Here is a 17,085-nt window from a genome sequence, read left to right as displayed (position 1 = left end):
CTGGTGTGCCCTGTATGTCAGCAGCAGGGCAGGCAATGCTCAGCTGCGAAGGCTTCAGGAAGTGAAACAAGTTTGAAATAGAGTTCTCTGGCCAAAATTGCAGCCTGCATTCCCTTACAAACATCAAAGAGCTAAGGTGCAAGCAGCATCCTGGGCATACATTTGCACCTCCAAACACAATGCACACAGAAGGGACAGCAGGAAGTGGGAAACTAATTAAAAGATGATGGGGTTTTTGCTGTGAGCGTGTGCTGTCAGGTTGGCAACACCTTCATAAGGCCAGATGGACCCCGAGGTCCCTTAAGGGCACCTGCAATGCAAGGGCTTGCCAGCCTCAACCCCAAGCAACTACCTGACATTGGCAAAAGGGGAGCAGAAAGTACTTGCACGTCTCTTCTCATGCACTTGGTCCAGGAGCTTCACTCTCAGTAGCCTGGGCTGAAGAGTGGGAGGTTGGCACACAGTATCTGGGAGAAGCCCAGCTCTCTCTAGGCACCTCTGCCACCCCAAGCCCTGGGACAAGCTGCTTGTCCCAAGGGTCTTGACATGCTGCACCTTGGGTGCCATAGGACTCCCTTCAGGAAGGTCCTGGGATTGTGGTGGTAGTATCAGGGCTGAGCCATGTTAACAGCTTGCTGAGCCACAGGCTCAAAAGCTGTGGGGCTTGGTCCCTCACAGCTGGAGCTGAGCCGTCTCCCAGAGACACCGAACGTAATGTAGCATGTCCAAGCTGAGCCCTGCAGGGAGAGAGAGCACTGCAGGGGCAGGGAACCAGAGGTGACCTTTAAAGGTTCTTCCCAACCCAAACTGTTCTATGATTCTGTGATTCTGCCTGCGTAGTGGTAGTGTGCACTGAGCTGGTCACATCCCACATGTACACGTGTAATCCAGGAAGCCACACATCCACGTATCTGTGGGATTCTGGGTTATGTTTGCAGGCTCTCACCCTCACGCTGCCCTGCACTGTGAGCTCCCTGCTCCTGCAGCAGCCAGCACCCACTCGTGGGCAGCTCCTGCACAGCACACACGAGGCTGCGGAGGGGAGCCATGGACTTGGCACCCACGGTGAGGCGAGAGTTCCCATCCCTTGGGAGCAGCTCAGGGCTACGTAGAGCTGGTGCTGCTGCTCACCTTCCACATCCCAGATGCTTGGGAAAGGAGGGAATGGCTCTGTGCTAGAGGAATTCAGCTGTGGGACAGGCACCATGGGCTGGGCAGGGACAGGCCCATGGCTGAATTACCCCTCCAACCCTGGGTCCCCAGCTTCTGGGGAGCATTTTTGGGGAGAAGGAAGTTTCCACTGCAGGAGAACGCTGTCCACAGCCACATGCTGAGTGCCCAAGGAGGCAGGAGAGGCATTTCCTGGGGAATCCCAGCAGCCCGCCTTTGCAGCGTGCCCTTCACGGCCAGCTGGTTCCCTGCATGAGAGCACTGGCACTTTGCATTCAGCTCCTCAGCCTGGATTGCAGCTGGCGTTTCCATGCCACTTGCAGGGAGGCGTGACTTGCTCAGCTGCATCCCAAACCTCCTCTCTCCTCCAGAAAGCACCAGGTAAACCCACAGGGCTGGGAGAATGCTTCTGCTTCCCCCTACATCTGCTCCCCATCGCCACCCCAACTGTTGTCAGGAGCACCCTGCTACTGAGCCCGCCCTCCTGACAGGGAGCAGCCCATTTCCATCGAGGCCTCAATTTTGATTTATTGATGTCATTCTGCGTCACTGGAGGGTGGCTGCAGGGTCCCAGGGTGTCAGCACAGAGGGAATGCAGAGAGGCTGCCATGGTATTACCCAGTCTGCATCCAGAGAGCCACGTGCTGCTGCATCTCCCGTGCACTGCAGAGCTGCTCATCCTGCAGGTGTGCAACCATGGCAGGCCCCAGTGGAAAGATGAGCAAAGCTATACCCAAAGCTATACCCACAACCCACCCCAGGCACTGGGGTGCTGCTGCCCACCACATGTAATGGCTCCCTTGAGACTGGGTGGGGGGTGGAAGGTGACCCTGTAGGGTCTGCTGTGGTGTAGACTAGAAGGAGCTCCATTGTGCCTGAGTCCCTATTGCACCCAGTGCCTGTGTGTTCACTTTTGTAAGCTGGGGAGTTTCTGGAGTTGTGAAGCCCTACCATACAGTCACTTAAAACTCCCATGGGGGCTGTCAGTCTCAAAGTACTGCTGTAATTCCAGTCCAAAATCCTAACCCAAAACCCCTCCTTGTGTTTTCAGCTGGCTGTGGGATCCCTATCCCAGAACTATTGCCATCAGATGGTCTGGTTTTTCTGGGACACTCCACCCTGAGCCTGCTGCAAAAGTCCCTGAGGCTATGCAGACACTGGGTTACTATTCCAGTCCCCAACCAAGATCCCTGCATCTCCTTCTAGTCCCTGCCCAGCCTCATGTCACGCACTTTCCTCTTGCTTTGCATCAGAGGTTGCCTGGGCTTGAGCTCCAGGAACAGGATGATAAATCTGAGCCTACGTAGACCTTCTTTTCACATGGTGAAAAATTATTTACACTCGGGTTGGGATTTGCTGCTCTACTAATTTTGTTGTCTCCTCGTTTGCCTGTTTGTCCCACATTCCACACAGTGTTTCCTCCCTTCCTCCCTCCCCCTTCTTTCTCTCACTGCTGTCTTTCCTCTCTCCTCCTCCTGGCTGGCCAGGTTAGGCAGGTGCAAGAAGAAGACACCCAAGGAAGATAATCCACCGACTCAAATATCACTGAGTTTCACAGAAAAAAGGGGAAACAGAGGCAAAACTAAATGACCTTTAAAACAAGCAAGTTCTCAGGTTCCCTCCCCCACCCAGAAGTGGCTTCTCTGCTCTGTTATAACCTTCTCCTCCCTGTCCCAGCATTTATTTATAAGCACCATCAATAATTAAGAAGCTGCCTGCCTGCCTGCTTGTTTCAGCTGCAGTGTTGACAGAGGCATTTCTGACATTTCCTGGCTCAGCCTGGCTGCTTTGCTCACTTGGGCTTTTAATTTTCTTCCCCTGCCTTGTTAGAAGCACAGGAATCACCCACCTGGAACAGACCGGACATCCAGAGAGCCAGGAGAGTTTCCTGCTGGAGCTGCTTGCCCCAAGAGTGACCCAAGAGTTGCTGGCTTTCACAGCACTGCAGCAGCAGGATGAGCTGGGATGTCTGGGGTGTCCCCACCATGGGCACCACCACTCCCTGCCAGAGGGAGGGTCTGGGAGAAGAGACCCCCCTGTCCACATCTGAGGGCCATGGAGCTCGCACACTGGCATTTCTTTGTTGAAAAGACAGCAAGTGAGGGCTCTGCAGCTGGGGTTCCTGCCCTGGGGGAGCAGCATCACCCCAGGCACTCAGCCAGGGAGATGGAAGAAGAAGAGACCCACCAAGCAGTGCAGCCAAAAACCACAGCTGAGCAGGATGAGTTGGCCCTAGCAGGCAGAGCCACAGGTCTTGCAGTAGAGGGGGACAGCTGGACTTAGAAGCAGGGATGGAAAGGAGGGAGGAAGCACCACAAGGCATAACCCAGGGACAGACGAGGCACAGAGGCAGCAGCTGGGCTTGGCACATTGCTGGCACTGCAGAAGTCCTTGGGAACACTCCAGGTTGTTCCTTGTGGGTTCAAAAGCACCCTGCAGGCATCAGGCAATCTCTGACCCCTGAACAAATCCTCAGATGTAGGGTTTCCAGACAGCCGTGTCCAGCAGCTGCAGGCACAGCCTGCAGCATGTCAGCCCAGCTCCTTTGCCAGTGTAATCTGGATGCAGCGATGGGGCACAAGAGGGAAGCGCAGTGATTCTCCCTGAGCTGCCCTGCAGTGCTGCTGGACACGGCAGAGACTTTCAGGGAGGCAGTGGCAGAGAGTTGGAGCAGGGGGCATCTGGCAGCAGGCACACAGCTCCCCACAGCACACAGCAAGATGCTTTGGGGCCCTGCTCCACCAGCCTCGCCCTGAAAGGGAACACCAAGGGGACTGTGGCTCTGCCATGGCCCCCAGCCCCTGCAGTGAGGCCAGGGAGTGCCCGGGAGCTGGGTGCAGCAGCAGGAAGCAGATCTGTCACAGAGCATGGCTCTGGAGGGACAGTGATGGCAGCTGGCAGCTCCACAGCTCCACCGGTGCTGGGCTCCGCTGGGTTGGGAAGAGGGCACCAAAGGACAGTGCCGACTCAGCAGCCCTTGGCTGTCCTATCCCATCAGCGTCCAGCTCCCACCACAGCGACCGCCCCGACATTGTTCTCGCTGTGATGGAGTGAACAGGGCCCCCTCCTGCTCCTGCAAGTTGCCCTACACCAGGCCCTGCAGCTCCTGATACAAGATACATGGAGCTGCTCCTGGGGCACACCAAGGCTCTGAGAGATGGAAAATGTGCCTCCTTCCCCAGGTGCCCCCACCTCCCCAGCCCACGCAGCCCAGCTGATCCCCTTCCCACTCCTCTCCTTCTGTGGGTCAGGATCCAGGGAGCATCCCCAGCTCCAAGGGAAGGGGTCTCTACCTGTGAGGCATGTTGGTTGTCTCTCTGCACGGGATATCACAGCCAAGCTGGCCTTGGAGGTAAATAAGGCAAGCAGGGATGTTGCCCTCATTTCAAATATAACCAGGACCATAGACCTCTGAGCTGCTTTCTGGTGGCCACACAATGGAAGGAGGCTGCACTGCCTGCCCTGGGGTTTTCATGTGCACTGCCTGTGCTGTAGGACCCAATCCTGCTTCACATCCCTCTAGAGCACCTACAGGCTCACAAGCACTTGGATTTATCTAAATACAGCACAAAAAGGAGAGGTGGAAATTGGGGTAGGGAAGGGAATGACACAGAGTCACAAGTTAAAATGCAAATCATGGACCATCCTGTGGAAAAAAGGGACCATGCAAAACCAATGGATCATCTCCATGAGAGTGCTGGGAAACAGCCTCCCACTAACTCTCATCCCCAGCCTGGTAAGGGAAAAGCTTCACACCTGCTCTGAATGTCGTGAAGTCTGCAACAAGCCCAGACAGGAATAGAACTCACTAACTAGAAGCTTTCCCTCCTCCAATCAAATATGCAGCCAGCTCTCCTCTCCCGCATGGCACCCCAGCCTGGCTCACGCGCCCGCTGCCAGGTTTGTCGAGTGCTGATGCCTCCATGTCACAGAGCCCTGCAGCCAGCAGCCATGTGGATAGGGCAGGGCAGAATGTGACCAGCACAACTGAGGGAAGCTGGCCACAGCAAGGACACAACAGCACCCCATCCACCAGGAATTGAGGAGGAGGGCTAGCAACATCTTGGCGTTTCTGTATTAACTACCTCCCTCATGACCTGCCCTCTTGCAGCATGATGCATCTCGTATCTTCCGTGCATGTCTCCTCCTGGACTCTGCTAAGGGATGTGTCTTCCACATCGCCTCCGAGGAGCTGAGCGACAGCAACCTGGCAGTGAGGAGACACATGCTCCAGGGACAGGACCTGTGGGGATTGCTGTGACAGAGTAGTGACAGCAGAGACCCTAGAGCCCAGGCATTGCTAATGGAGATGCCCATCCCTGAGTATCAAGAAGAACCAGGAAAAAGTGCCAGAGTCCCTCCAGGAAAGGAGGGATTACTCAAGGGGCCAGCCAGTTCTGAGCCAAAAGCAGCAGACACTGTGCTAATGCAGCTATCTGAAGCAGAAAGGCTGGGAATATCTGAGCACATCCTTCCCAAGTTCCTTTTGCTGTCCAAACACAGCCCCATGCTCCCAGCAGAGCTCACAAACAGGGTGTTTCTGCTGCCCACAGCCTCTGTGACCCACTTTCTGGTAGGAGAGTTGCTCTGCTTTTCCCCTCCTCCTCCTCATTTCAATATAGGGGGCCTGGGCACTTGTCCTGCCCAAGAGGAGCTTGCTAAACTTTCAGACCTGCAGACCTGCACCTACCCTTGCAGCCAGTTACCCAGTGCTGGTGAGCAACCCCAGACAAACAAGAAATTTTCCAACAAGAAAGGACGGAAGCAGGGCCAGGGGAGCATGGAGGAAGCAGTGGCTGTGGCTGTGTCCCCGGCATCGGTTGTTAGTTATAACACAGAGCTGGGCACAGAGAGGAGCTTCAGAGTAGGTCCTCTCTTCCCTGGCACCCCTTGCTCCAGGGTTGTGCCAGGATGTCCCATGTCAATCCCACCACAACTGGGGCTGAAGACCACAGAAGCTGGCACAAACACGGCAGCCTGAAATCTGGCAGTGCTGGTTCTCTGTCTCTTTTCCGTAGATTGAAGGGTGGAGAGAAAGGGAGGGGAGCCTGGCACAGCTCCTTCCTGAGCCTAGAGGGCCATCTGGCACTTGGATGTAACACAAGGGGCTGAGTGGGAGTCAGCAGAGGGACTTGGAACTTCTGGTCTGACGTTGGAGGGATCTCAGAGAGAGGGAAAAAGAAAGGGCTCCAGAAGCAAGGGGCAGGGGTTTGCAAATGGGAACCAGTAGGACCGTGGGCACAGATCCTGCCTGCAGGAAGCTTTTTTTGATTCAGTCAAGAAAACATATGATCTGGAAAAAAAAATTAATTAAAAACTAAGAGGCAAATAAACTGTCTTGCCTGGGAAGTTTCAGCTTGGCAAGATGGCACAGCCTTTTTCCTCTCTCCCTGCTGCAAGCAGCAAGGGTTGGTGAAGGGAAGGGGTTCCCATGGTGGACAGTGTTACCAGCTGCTAAGCCGAACCAAGTGAGGAAAAATCTAAGTTTTCAGGGAGCAGTACGGATACACTGAGGCACTGTGGCTGTTCAGGTGGGCAGGACAGCACAGAGGTGGGATTAGTGAAGTGCAGCCTTAGCAAGCATCTTGGGCAAACACTAATGCAGAGGATGTCCTGCCCAGAGCCAGAGTCTGGGATGTACAAGAAAGATTTAACAGCCATCTACATTTGCTTCCATCTACTTGGAGGTGATTCCTAGGAGGCACAGTCTCCCAGTAGATGGAGAAGACCTCCTGCACTATTTATGCAGTGTTTTTGAAGTAACCTGAATGGAGGAAACCTTCCACCTTTAGAGTTCAGGCCAGAGGTGCAGTGGTGTGAGAAGAACAAAACCTCCCCCCTCGTGCAGATCATATCCTGATTGACCCTACGGCAGCTAGACTGTGCCCTGTGGGAGATGGGGGCAAAGTCGAGGAATATTCTGGGACTGGTTTTACACCAGCAAGGGAGGAAGGATACCTCTTTTCACAAACCTTGGGGTGATGCATGATGATGGGGATGCCAACCATAGCACAGGCCAAATCCCCTGATTATTCCCCCGTTTTGTTTCTTTAATTAATCTCAAAGAGAGAGCATCCAAGCCACCCGCACCCTCAGCCTGGGGTGGGATCCTTTATCTCACCCCCCACGGGGCTCCTGTGTGCCACTGGAAAGGCCAGGCTGAGGGGAGCTGCTGCAGCCTGTCAGCTGGTGGGTTCTGCCTCCTGCCCTGTGCCCAGCATCCACAAGCAAGGCCGGTGGGATGTCCCGGGGAGATGATCCTCCACTCCTGCTGTCAATCTTTGCTCCCCACAGAACCAGTGCAGGCAGCAGATGGGTTGGTCTCTCCCTGCCAGCACAGGCAAGGGGGCTGGAAGGTAGGAGGTAGAACCAAATCCAGTCTCATTAAGGGTAATTACCATTCATCCCAGGAAGCAGTAGGAAAAAGAGCCCACGTTCTCCCCATCTATTAATAGCTGTCAGCAGCTGCATGGTTCCTGCTGGGACCCAGGGAGAGCAGAAAGCTTTGGGAGAGCAGCAGCACAGAGAGCATCCTTCTCACCCATCCTTCAGCACTGGCTGTACAGGGGCAGTTTTCCTCCTTCCAGGATGTCATTTGTTTTGCTGCTTCCCCCAGGACTCCAGGAACTGCTAGCTGCTTGTAAGCAGTGTTTTTCAGCAAGAGCTGCAGGGAGCCAGCCAGAGGAAGGCCTGGAAATAGAGCTTTGGAGCCAGTTCCTGCTCCTCAGCATGCTCAATTTTCTGAGTCGCGCCCAGTTTTGGCAATTTCTGTGCTCCTCATTGAAAGGGTAGAAGCCATTCATGAAAGAGGACTCCACCAGTGCCAAGGACAAACCTTGGCTCCTACCCTAATGAATCCCTTTGGTGTCAGGCAGACATCAAACACCAATGGGCTCCTCTCAAACCTGACCTTCAGCTGTGCCCATGGTTCTTCCCCACGGAGAGATGAACCACATCTGACAGATGGAGGTTACCTTGCTAGGGGCATCAGCTAGAGAGGCTGCCCCACATGGAGTACAGGACTCAAATGAAATTACATCCTGGACTGGTTTGGTGACTTCTGGCCATCATGGTGTGATGTGAGGACACAGGGGGCTGCAGGAGATGCTCTAGCAGAGCTGACCAGGAGGACATGTGCACAGAGAGGGGTTTTTTCCACTCCTTCTACCTCCAGCTGCCACTGCAAACAAACAGCCTGCTACTTGCTGTGGGCAGAAAGCTCACCAGACATGTTCCTGCAGTCCCTGAGGAGACAGCTGGTGCTGGTGCCACTGGAGAGAAGAAGAGAGGGAGAGAAGGAGAGAAGAAGAGGGAGAGAGAGAGGGAGAGAGAGAGGGAGAGGGAGAGGGAGAGGGAGAAGTGCTTGGCTGCAGGGTGTGTTGGTGGCTGGGCAAAGCCAGGGAGGATAACGTTTCTAGCCCATCATGCTGGGACACTAAAAAAGGTTGTCACCCTACAGCCATAGCTCTGTTTCCAGAACAGCACCTGAACCTTCACATTAGCAGCAGAAGATGCCCTGTGGGATATGTTCCTCCGACACAAGGCACTGCAGGACCTGGCTTCTGTCCAATTTATTTGTTGTGATATGAGGTTTGACTGTTGTTACACTGTCCTCCGACTCCAGGCAAAGCTGGCAGAGCTGATAATGCACAACACCATCACAGGTGCTCTCTGGGGGAAATCTGAGACCTGGCAGCTGGAGGGATACGGAGGGCACCTGGGGTCTGCTGGTAGGACATTGCTTTAGTCACTAGGACCAGGAAGCAGCACCTTCCCTCATCCCCACTCTCAGATGTCAGCAGTGGGGATGGGAATGGATGCAGTGTTTTACGCTGCATCCCTACTCCACAGCATTTAAGGAGCAGCTGCCACTGCACACCCCACTGGGAACAGCACTGATGTCTACACTCCTTTTGACAACAGACCATAATATCGGGCACTGTTGTCTCTGGGAATCAATGACTGGGCAGACTCCATGGGACCATGAAGTGTCCAAAACATGACATTTGCATTATAATAGCTGTGAGGTGGGCTAAAAACCTCAGTGTTGATGGTTTGCTGAAGGCTCAGCTCAGAAATTGATCATTGTTATGCAGGCAACTCAGGGGGGCTATTTCTCTGGATCTGGCTTGGCTATCTCCTTTGCAGTTCAGGAGTCTGGCCAAATGTGTACATGGAAATCACTGCAAGAGAAAATATCTCTAGTTTTATGTTGCTCTCATTTCTGCTTTTCAAGGTCTCAAAAGCCCTGGAGATGTGTTCCCAGGAGTAACATGGCCAGTGTGAGGCCAGCGTTTGTGAAGGGCTTTACAAGGCTTCTGACACCCCCACTGTGTTCAACACCAGCTTGACTCACAGGTGCTGTCACTGTCTTCTGGGGAGCTGAGTGACAGAATCAGGCCACACCTAGAAAAAGAAGTACATTGCTGCCAAGGTCTAACTTCCCATCTTTGAAACTCACAAAGGAAGCCTCAGAGTCTTGACCCTTTTTGTTTTCAATCTATGCCTCTTTGCATTTACTGTTTTGTTGCTGAGCCTTTTGGGTGATCTGGGATCATGTTTTTAAAATCTTCTTCATGACCAGGAGGTAAATTTTATATGAAAGTCAGCACAGCTTCCTAAAACTGCCAGCTATTATGGGACTTGCAGGACTATCATGAGAGCTGGCACCAGTGTTATGTATGCTCCCACAGGGCACAGGCTGGCTGCACTCCTCTTGTGCCCGCTACTGAGTGCATCAGCATTCCAAAGAAGTAAAAGAAAGACACGTTTCAGGCTGGCAAATACTGCAGTGCTTAGATATGGGAAAGAGGAGATGCATGTTTTCATCCCTTTGTTTACTCTGTATATTCCACAGCACGGTATGTGCCTTGATGAAGGTTCTGGTCTTTCCCCACCTCTGTAGAGGATGCTCAATGGCAGAATGAAAAAAAAAACAGGTCAAGGAGAAGAGACAAACATGCAGCAGATGGACCAAGATCTTCTTGCCATCAGTGGAGTTCTCAGATTTGCTTTCCTCCCCCTCAGACCTTCCTATGATGTCATTCTGCCACAAAATATGAGGCCTTGAAGCAAGCCCATTTTAGGCACAGACAGCGTACCTTTAGCAATACAAACATGCAAGGAAACAGGTATCTCGAGGACAGCGATGTATTCACCCTTTGAACACTGCCTGGTACCGAACCATTCACAATACATACCTTGCCCCATTCTTTCCATGATGCCATGGTGTCACAGCAGCTGCTGTTGCTGCAGGAGCGTCCGGGACTTCGGCAAGTGCCCCCCCCACCCCGCCCAGCACTCGTGGAGCGTGGTGGTGAGCTCACACATCTCCTCCGTGCTGGAAAAGGGAGCCGACACTAACTCTCAGCAGCTGCAGCGGGGCGTGGTGACGGGCTGCGCCATCCCAAATCCCGTCCCTCTGCCTTCCTGGTGGTTCTTGCCGCCCCGCAAGCCCTGGCAGCGGGCAGGTCGTGTGGCAGCGGCCGCGGAGCACCGCGCCCTGCGTGGGCTTGGCCCGGACCCGGCCACGAGCCCCGCTCGCCACGAGCCCCGCTCGCCACGAGCCCCGCGTGATGGAGGGGCCCTCGCGTTTGACGCCCCGGTGCTCTCGCCGCGTTGCCGGGGCTGGGGGCACCCAGTGCCGGTGGCCGGGCTCTTCCCCCGGCAGTTCGCAGGTCTGATTCGTAACGAAGCGGCCGCGCTAAGGGGTTTTCTTCCCTCTCGGGGTCTCTGGAGAAGAGCTTGGCTGGCAGGGGGGAGCGCAGGGCCCGCATCCCATGGAGCTGGGCTAGGGGGGCTGGCGGGGGCCGCGGCGTTCAGCAGCATCCAGGCGTTCTCCGCGGCCGGGGCGGTGGGCAGTGCTCAGGCCCGAAAGGGCTTTCGTTTTTCTGACATCCCACTGAGGCAGTGGCTCTTCCCAGATCATGCTAAGAGAGATAGATCCAGGACCAGTTTTGGCCCTTCACACCGCCTGGATTACAGCAGTGACATTAACCAAATTCCCAAATGGCCAGCTGGCCTCACTCTGCCCAATCTCCCATTACAGACAAATTTCATTATATCTGAAGCTAAATAGATTCCTCATTTGGTCTTTTTTTTTTTTTTTTTTTTAACTCACTTAAAGCTCATTGCAGTGTCTCAACCCCTGGATTAGCCTGCAACATGGTGTCCTAATGCACACTTAGCATTAGGCTTTGGAAGTGCCACAGAGCATGGCAAGTCCCCACAGGTGTCAGTGGGATCAGTGGTGTTAGCCAGACTCAGGCTGGCTTACCTGGACTGCAGGTAACAGCACAAAGGCCAGCACACCTGCAGAACAACTGGCATTTTCAGGGTGCTGCTGCAGTGGCATAAAAGCTTCCTCAATTAATGGGCAGATGGAGCTTCAGTGCAAATGCAATCTTGGCTGGAGCATAACCACCCTCAGAAATAATTTATCCTGCTCTTACAAACTCTCCAGTAAACACAGTGTTTACAGTTGTTCCATTTATTGGGTCTCCGTAATGCTGGTAGGAGCATCAGCCAAAGGTCACCAGTTTCCATGCAGCTCTTCTTTTTTGGTCTTTCTGGGATTTGGTGTTAATGAAAAGAGCAAAAATCTTTTAGTTCCAGATCAAAACAAGTTCAGCTGAAGCAGGTTTGTTAGGCATGTTAGTAGCAGCATAATTTGATTGTGTCAGTAGGTTTCTGTTCAGTTCTGTTCAGTTTCTGTTCAGTCAGTTCCTCCTGGGGAAAGGAAGTGTGATTTCCTTTATTTTTTTAAGAAGTTCTAGCATTATTTACTTTTCAGTCTGATCTGGGTGTTAAATGACAAAACCTGGGAATTTACTACATGGTTCCATTCATTGTATATCATCTAATAAATCTTTTTTAGGATAGGTGACTGATAGAGCAGGTGGGAAGGAGCGTGCATTAACGCTGTTGGCTTGGTTTATTGATAGTGAATTACAGTGCTTCCCGGTGTTTAAATATGTGCTTAGCAAACCTGGCTCTGGAAACTGGCTTGGTGTGTCAGCTCTGGCTGGGTGAGACTCCTGCAGCCAAGGCAGAGAGGGTGTGCAGTGAAGGAGGCCCTTCCACTGGTGGTGAGGGCACCTGGCAGGTGTGTTCACCATGCTGGCGTGGTGGCAATGGATATACTGGGAGCAGTGGCTCAGTGTCAGACTTGGCACCACAGGCATGGGGTTGATCTGGATGCTTTGCAGCCTTGTTCCTGTTGGCCTTATAGTGAATGACAAGTAGGGATGGTGGAGTCAGCTGAGCTGGCTTGTTCTGGGGCTCAGATCAAGGGAAAGCTTCTCAGCAGCCTGGACAGCTCTGCCTCAGGGCAGCTGTGTCTCCTGCCTTGACTCTTGGAGCCCACTCAGCAGCCCTGCATGTGCCATGGGTTACCTACCCTCTGAAAATCAACCTGCCTTCAGTAAACAGGCAATCGGATCATCTGCTGGAACAGACAGGGAATAATCCTAGGCCACCAATGCTGCACTGGCTCCCCCCAACAGCTGGCCTTTAGTGATTGTTTCCAAAAGGTCAGGAAAGCCATCAGAAGCTCCAATTAGCTGTGATTGGCCTGGGGGACAAAATGATACAGATGCTTTTTGAATAGGACAAAGGACTGAGCAAGGAGAAAACAATTTTCCCAGTCACTTCTATTAATGCCACCTCACTGCCTTCTAGCTGTGTTTTGCCCTTCCACAGAAGTCCATCAAGCACCAGGAGCTGGTTTTCAGCTGTGTTAATGTGCTGTGGAGAATCAGGCCTCTTCTCTTCCCCCTGAAAGGTGGCCCATCGTCGTAGCACCTTCCTTAGGGCATGAGGAGCTTTGCAGGGAAAGGACTCCCAGTCTCTCCTCACAGCTGCCTATCACTCATTCCTTCTCCTTCCACATCCACCCTTCTTCAGATCAGGCTCCCTTTTTCTACAGCCTTTACCTTTGTCATCTGTACACCACTGCCTCCCAGGAAATACAGCCTCCCTGCCCTTGGCACCCTTCCTCCTCCTGCTCTAGGCCAGAGAATGCCCTGCCACTGCCATCTCCACCCTTTCCTGACTGTCACTCTCAGACCTGCCTCAAGTGCATTTGAAGAAGCCTTTGCTGACATATTCACAGCATGAATCATTTGCTCCTCTCCTCTAGACCTCAGCATTTCACAGATCTCCTCTCTTTCCTCTTTTGCAGGCCCTTCCTCAGACGCCTTTTGGAGGGGGAAGGAGCAGAGGGAATAACACTAGCAAAGCCAGCTCCAAAGCTTTCAGGGAGAGAGAGGGCAGTGCCAACAGAAGCTGGGAAGGCAGAGGTGAAGGGAGCAACCTTGTGCAGGGGAAGGAAGGACTAAAATGGTTCGTCTAGGGACCACTGTGTGGGTCACATCCCTCACAAAGGAGCTGGTTGGGTTCAAACCATCCTTCAGGTGAGGGATATGGTGGCCAAAGATACTACATGGCAGTTATCCTTCCACAGGATCCTTTGACCCTATGGTGGTGCAAGGCCACCACTGCCCTGAGGAATCCTCTTGGTCTTTCAGGAAGGTGTTCTCACCTCTGACATTGCCATCCACCTCTGTCTCATGATTCTTTTAGCTCTCCTGCGGCAGGGCAGGGCAGCTCTGGTGAACTGCCCAGCCCTGTGCTGCAGCCATGTTAAGTCCAGTTAGCCCCAGTAAGGATCAGTGTGGGTCTGTATGCCCTGGGGGATGCTCACCAGACCTAAATGCTCTTGTGGAACCCAGAACTCACGTGGATGATTCCTTCCTGGTGTCTTTTCTGCCTCTTTCAGACTGGCTGGTTAGAGAACCATTAGGACTTCCAGGCAATAACCACACATGTGGGATTCTGATGTCTGAGAGTGCAGGCCTTGAGGCTGCAATAGGAAACAGCAAATGGAAAACTTTGGTCTGGGAAAGCTCTGCAAAGTTAATAGGACCAGGCATCCTTCCTTCTGCTCCAGGCTTTTAGCTCATATCTGTTTAGGCTCAGTGTGGTCTGAACAGGTCTGAGCCATCTCATCAGTTAATGGATATTTGGAAGGAGTTCAGCTGGAGAATAATGAAGAAAGCAGGAAAAGAATACACTTATAATGTATTCACCTGTAAAGCATCTGTCTTTAGAGAGTCATTAGAACAGGCATACTGGATCAAAGCAGGGCATAGCTGGCCCAAACACCCATGTCTGACAGTGGCTAGAAACAGACACCTAGAGAAGAGTAGAAAAGCAATGCAAGTGTGTGTTCTTTCCTCCAGCACTCTCCCCACCTCCGGCTGTGTTCAGCTGCTCACTCTGAGCCACATGACTTCTGTGCATTTCATCCTTCTCAAAGGGTTTCTCTTGCATGGACTTTTCCTAGAGTCTGCACAGACTCCTAGCATCCACAACATCCTGTGGCAAGGAATTCCCCAGTTCAGCTGCAGCCTGTATGAAGAACCCTTTGATTTACACCCAGCTCCTGCCATCTTCCCCTATTACTTTTATTGGAAAGACAGTAAACAATCAATTCCCGTCCATCCTCTTCAACAACACTCTGAATTAGCACCACGTTATTATCTCCTTATTGCATGTGGTGCCTAGAGACCTCTTTGCACAGGGCAGGGTATAAAGATGAGGCTGAGTAATAGTTGTTTGGCTGCAGTGCTTCCAGCCCAAAGCAGAGGAGGCAGGCAAAGGTCAAGTGTGTTACAGGACAGCAGTGTGAGCTGACCATTCTTATTGCTGGCTTCTTTCTAAAGCTGCCTTTTTCTTTTGCAGGCAGACACGTGGTGGTGACTCTCTCAAGGAATTTTCCCCTCGCTTCTCCTGAAGGAGAACTACGTCCTGAGCAGGATGCAGCAGCCAGCAGCTGGTGACAAGAGCACAGCCATTCCCCCATCATGTCCACCTCAGGCCAACCTCACTGATGGCTCATTCTACACACGCCGCTGCATCACTGAGGATCCCAGTTGGTCCCTGGTCACTGTCCCCCACCTCACTGAGCTCTGCATCCAGCACATCGTTCACAATTTTGAAAGTAAGTGGGAGCACATTTACTCTAGGGCACATGGAGAGAGAGAGGGTCAGTCCCAGAGAGCAGAGGGTCAACAAGGCAGGCAGATGCATCTGAAAGGCAGAGTGTGGCACCCAGCCCTGCCGAAGGAACAGATGGGGAGAAATATCCCCTTGGGCAGCCAGTTAAACAAACTGTTTAGTTGCTAAGTATGCACTTGTATACTCCAGTGATGGCTGTAGTCCTCTGGGTTGCTGTCCAGGATGGGACTCTGTCCTGACCTTGTTCTATAACATCTTCTTCCATCCATGCTCTTTTGGACTCACCTCAACCATGACCGGGGCTGTGGAGTTGCTGTTTCCTGCTCTTGATTCATATACACATTAGGGCAGCGCTCGAGGATGGAGCCCTGTACTGAGTGCTGTACAAAGAGATGGAGAATTGCTCCCTGCCCAGAGGAGCTATCATCTCAGTATTGTACTCACAGGCTCAGCCCTCCTCCATGGCTTTTGGTGGTGATGTGACAAGTTATATCCTCAGGCAGGGAATGTGCTTTTGAAGCAGGTGGACTGATGAAACACAGCAAAACAGAAGAAGCATATCTCGTCTGAGAACTGACTGGGAGGGGCAAAAAAGGGCCTACCTGTCTTTTTGGCTGACTCAGTGAAGTGGCAGCAAAGACCAAAGATAGTTTTAAGGCAATGTCCACACTGGGACTGTAAGACAGTACAGAGGAGCTCAGTGCTGCCTTATGCCAGGAGCTGATGGTACTTGAGGGTCTGTGTGGAGGGCTGGGAGCCCTTAGCACAAGAGCCCTCTGCTCTCCCTTGGAGAAGAGAGGTCTGAGGGCAAGATGATCTTCCCCAGAGATAAGCAACCTTCCTCTGGGTCATGGCGAGAAAGTGAACCACCCCCAGCATGCCTTGTTTCTATATGGTGATAGCCTGAACCCAGTTGACTAGTTGGTTTCTACCCCACCCCCTGCCTACCCCATATAACCTCTGCCCCCTAGCCCTGATGTAGGCAGCCTTGGCCCTAGCCACCCCTTCACAGGGGCTGCTGGACAATAAAGGCTGCCTCTGGGGAACTGCTGTAAAAGGCTCCTGTCTCTCTGTCCCCGAGTTCGCCTTGGGTGATTTCACAAAGAGCTGAATCACAAGAGCTGGAATCACTTGTAGCTGAGAAATCGCTACACTTGCTGAAATCACCTGCTGCCCAGGGAGGCCTGCCACCACTCCTGGAAGAGTTGTTCCTTGCAGGACACTGCTCCTGGAAGAGTTGTTCCTTGCAGGACACGCTTTCTGGGAAGATCGTGGCACACCGGGTTGCCCATCCCCCGGTCTCCTTGGAAGCAACAGGTGTGAGCTGGGACACCCTTGCAGCCCTATCAGCCTGATCATTCAGTTTGATGCCAAATGCATGGGACCTGCATTGTGCACGCATAAAAGCAGTGTGCTCATTGTCATGGGGACCCTCGTGCTGTTACCTGAGCTGTGAGGCTGCACCTTGCCCACAGTGTGGCCTGAGGGAGCCCGAGTGAAGCTAGTCCAGCCCTGCCCATATGTGTCCCACCTCTGCTTGTGTCGTGGGACTCAGCAGAGAAGGTCACTGCAGTGTCAGCTGTAGGACACTGAAAAATAGACTCCAGGAAGAGGCTGTGGTAAAACTGTCAGTGTTCTTAGGAAGGGAATGCCACAGAAACAGAGGAAATATAAAGCTAACCCCACTTTGTGTTTCATAATCTGGTTTCCCATGCACAGACAGGTCTCTCCACTGATGATTTCTGTTACTCAACACAACTGTGTATACGTAACCAGATATTCATGGTGTGAGTACAAGTGGCTTTTCTCTGGCATTTCTTGTCACAAAGAACTTCTACCAGAAAAGACATCTGAGATTTAGGGCAAGCACTGGGAAAGAGACTCCGGGGAAAGAGG

General features: G+C 52.8%; 1 protein-coding gene across 1 annotated transcript in view; it reads left to right on the top strand.

The window, feature by feature from the left end:
- Positions 1-10,753: 10,753 nt before the first annotated feature.
- The window catches only part of TCTE1 (t-complex-associated-testis-expressed 1), a gene marked incomplete at its 3' end in the record, with an annotated part of 11,081 nt that continues 4,749 nt past the window's right edge, over positions 10,754-17,085 (top strand). The window contains exons 1-2 of the mRNA XM_017739979.1: positions 10,754-10,847; positions 14,914-15,172. Of these exons, the coding sequence (XP_017595468.1) occupies positions 14,989-15,172 (184 nt within the window). The remainder of the gene's footprint in view (positions 10,848-14,913; positions 15,173-17,085) is intronic.

The sequence above is a fragment of the Corvus brachyrhynchos genome, unplaced genomic scaffold (genome assembly GCF_000691975.1).
Source record: "Corvus brachyrhynchos isolate BGI_N302 unplaced genomic scaffold, ASM69197v1 scaffold31, whole genome shotgun sequence".
Lineage (NCBI taxonomy): Eukaryota > Metazoa > Chordata > Aves > Passeriformes > Corvidae > Corvus > Corvus brachyrhynchos.
Note: the sequence above shows the minus strand (reverse complement) of the source record. Positions and strands in the feature narration are given on the sequence as shown.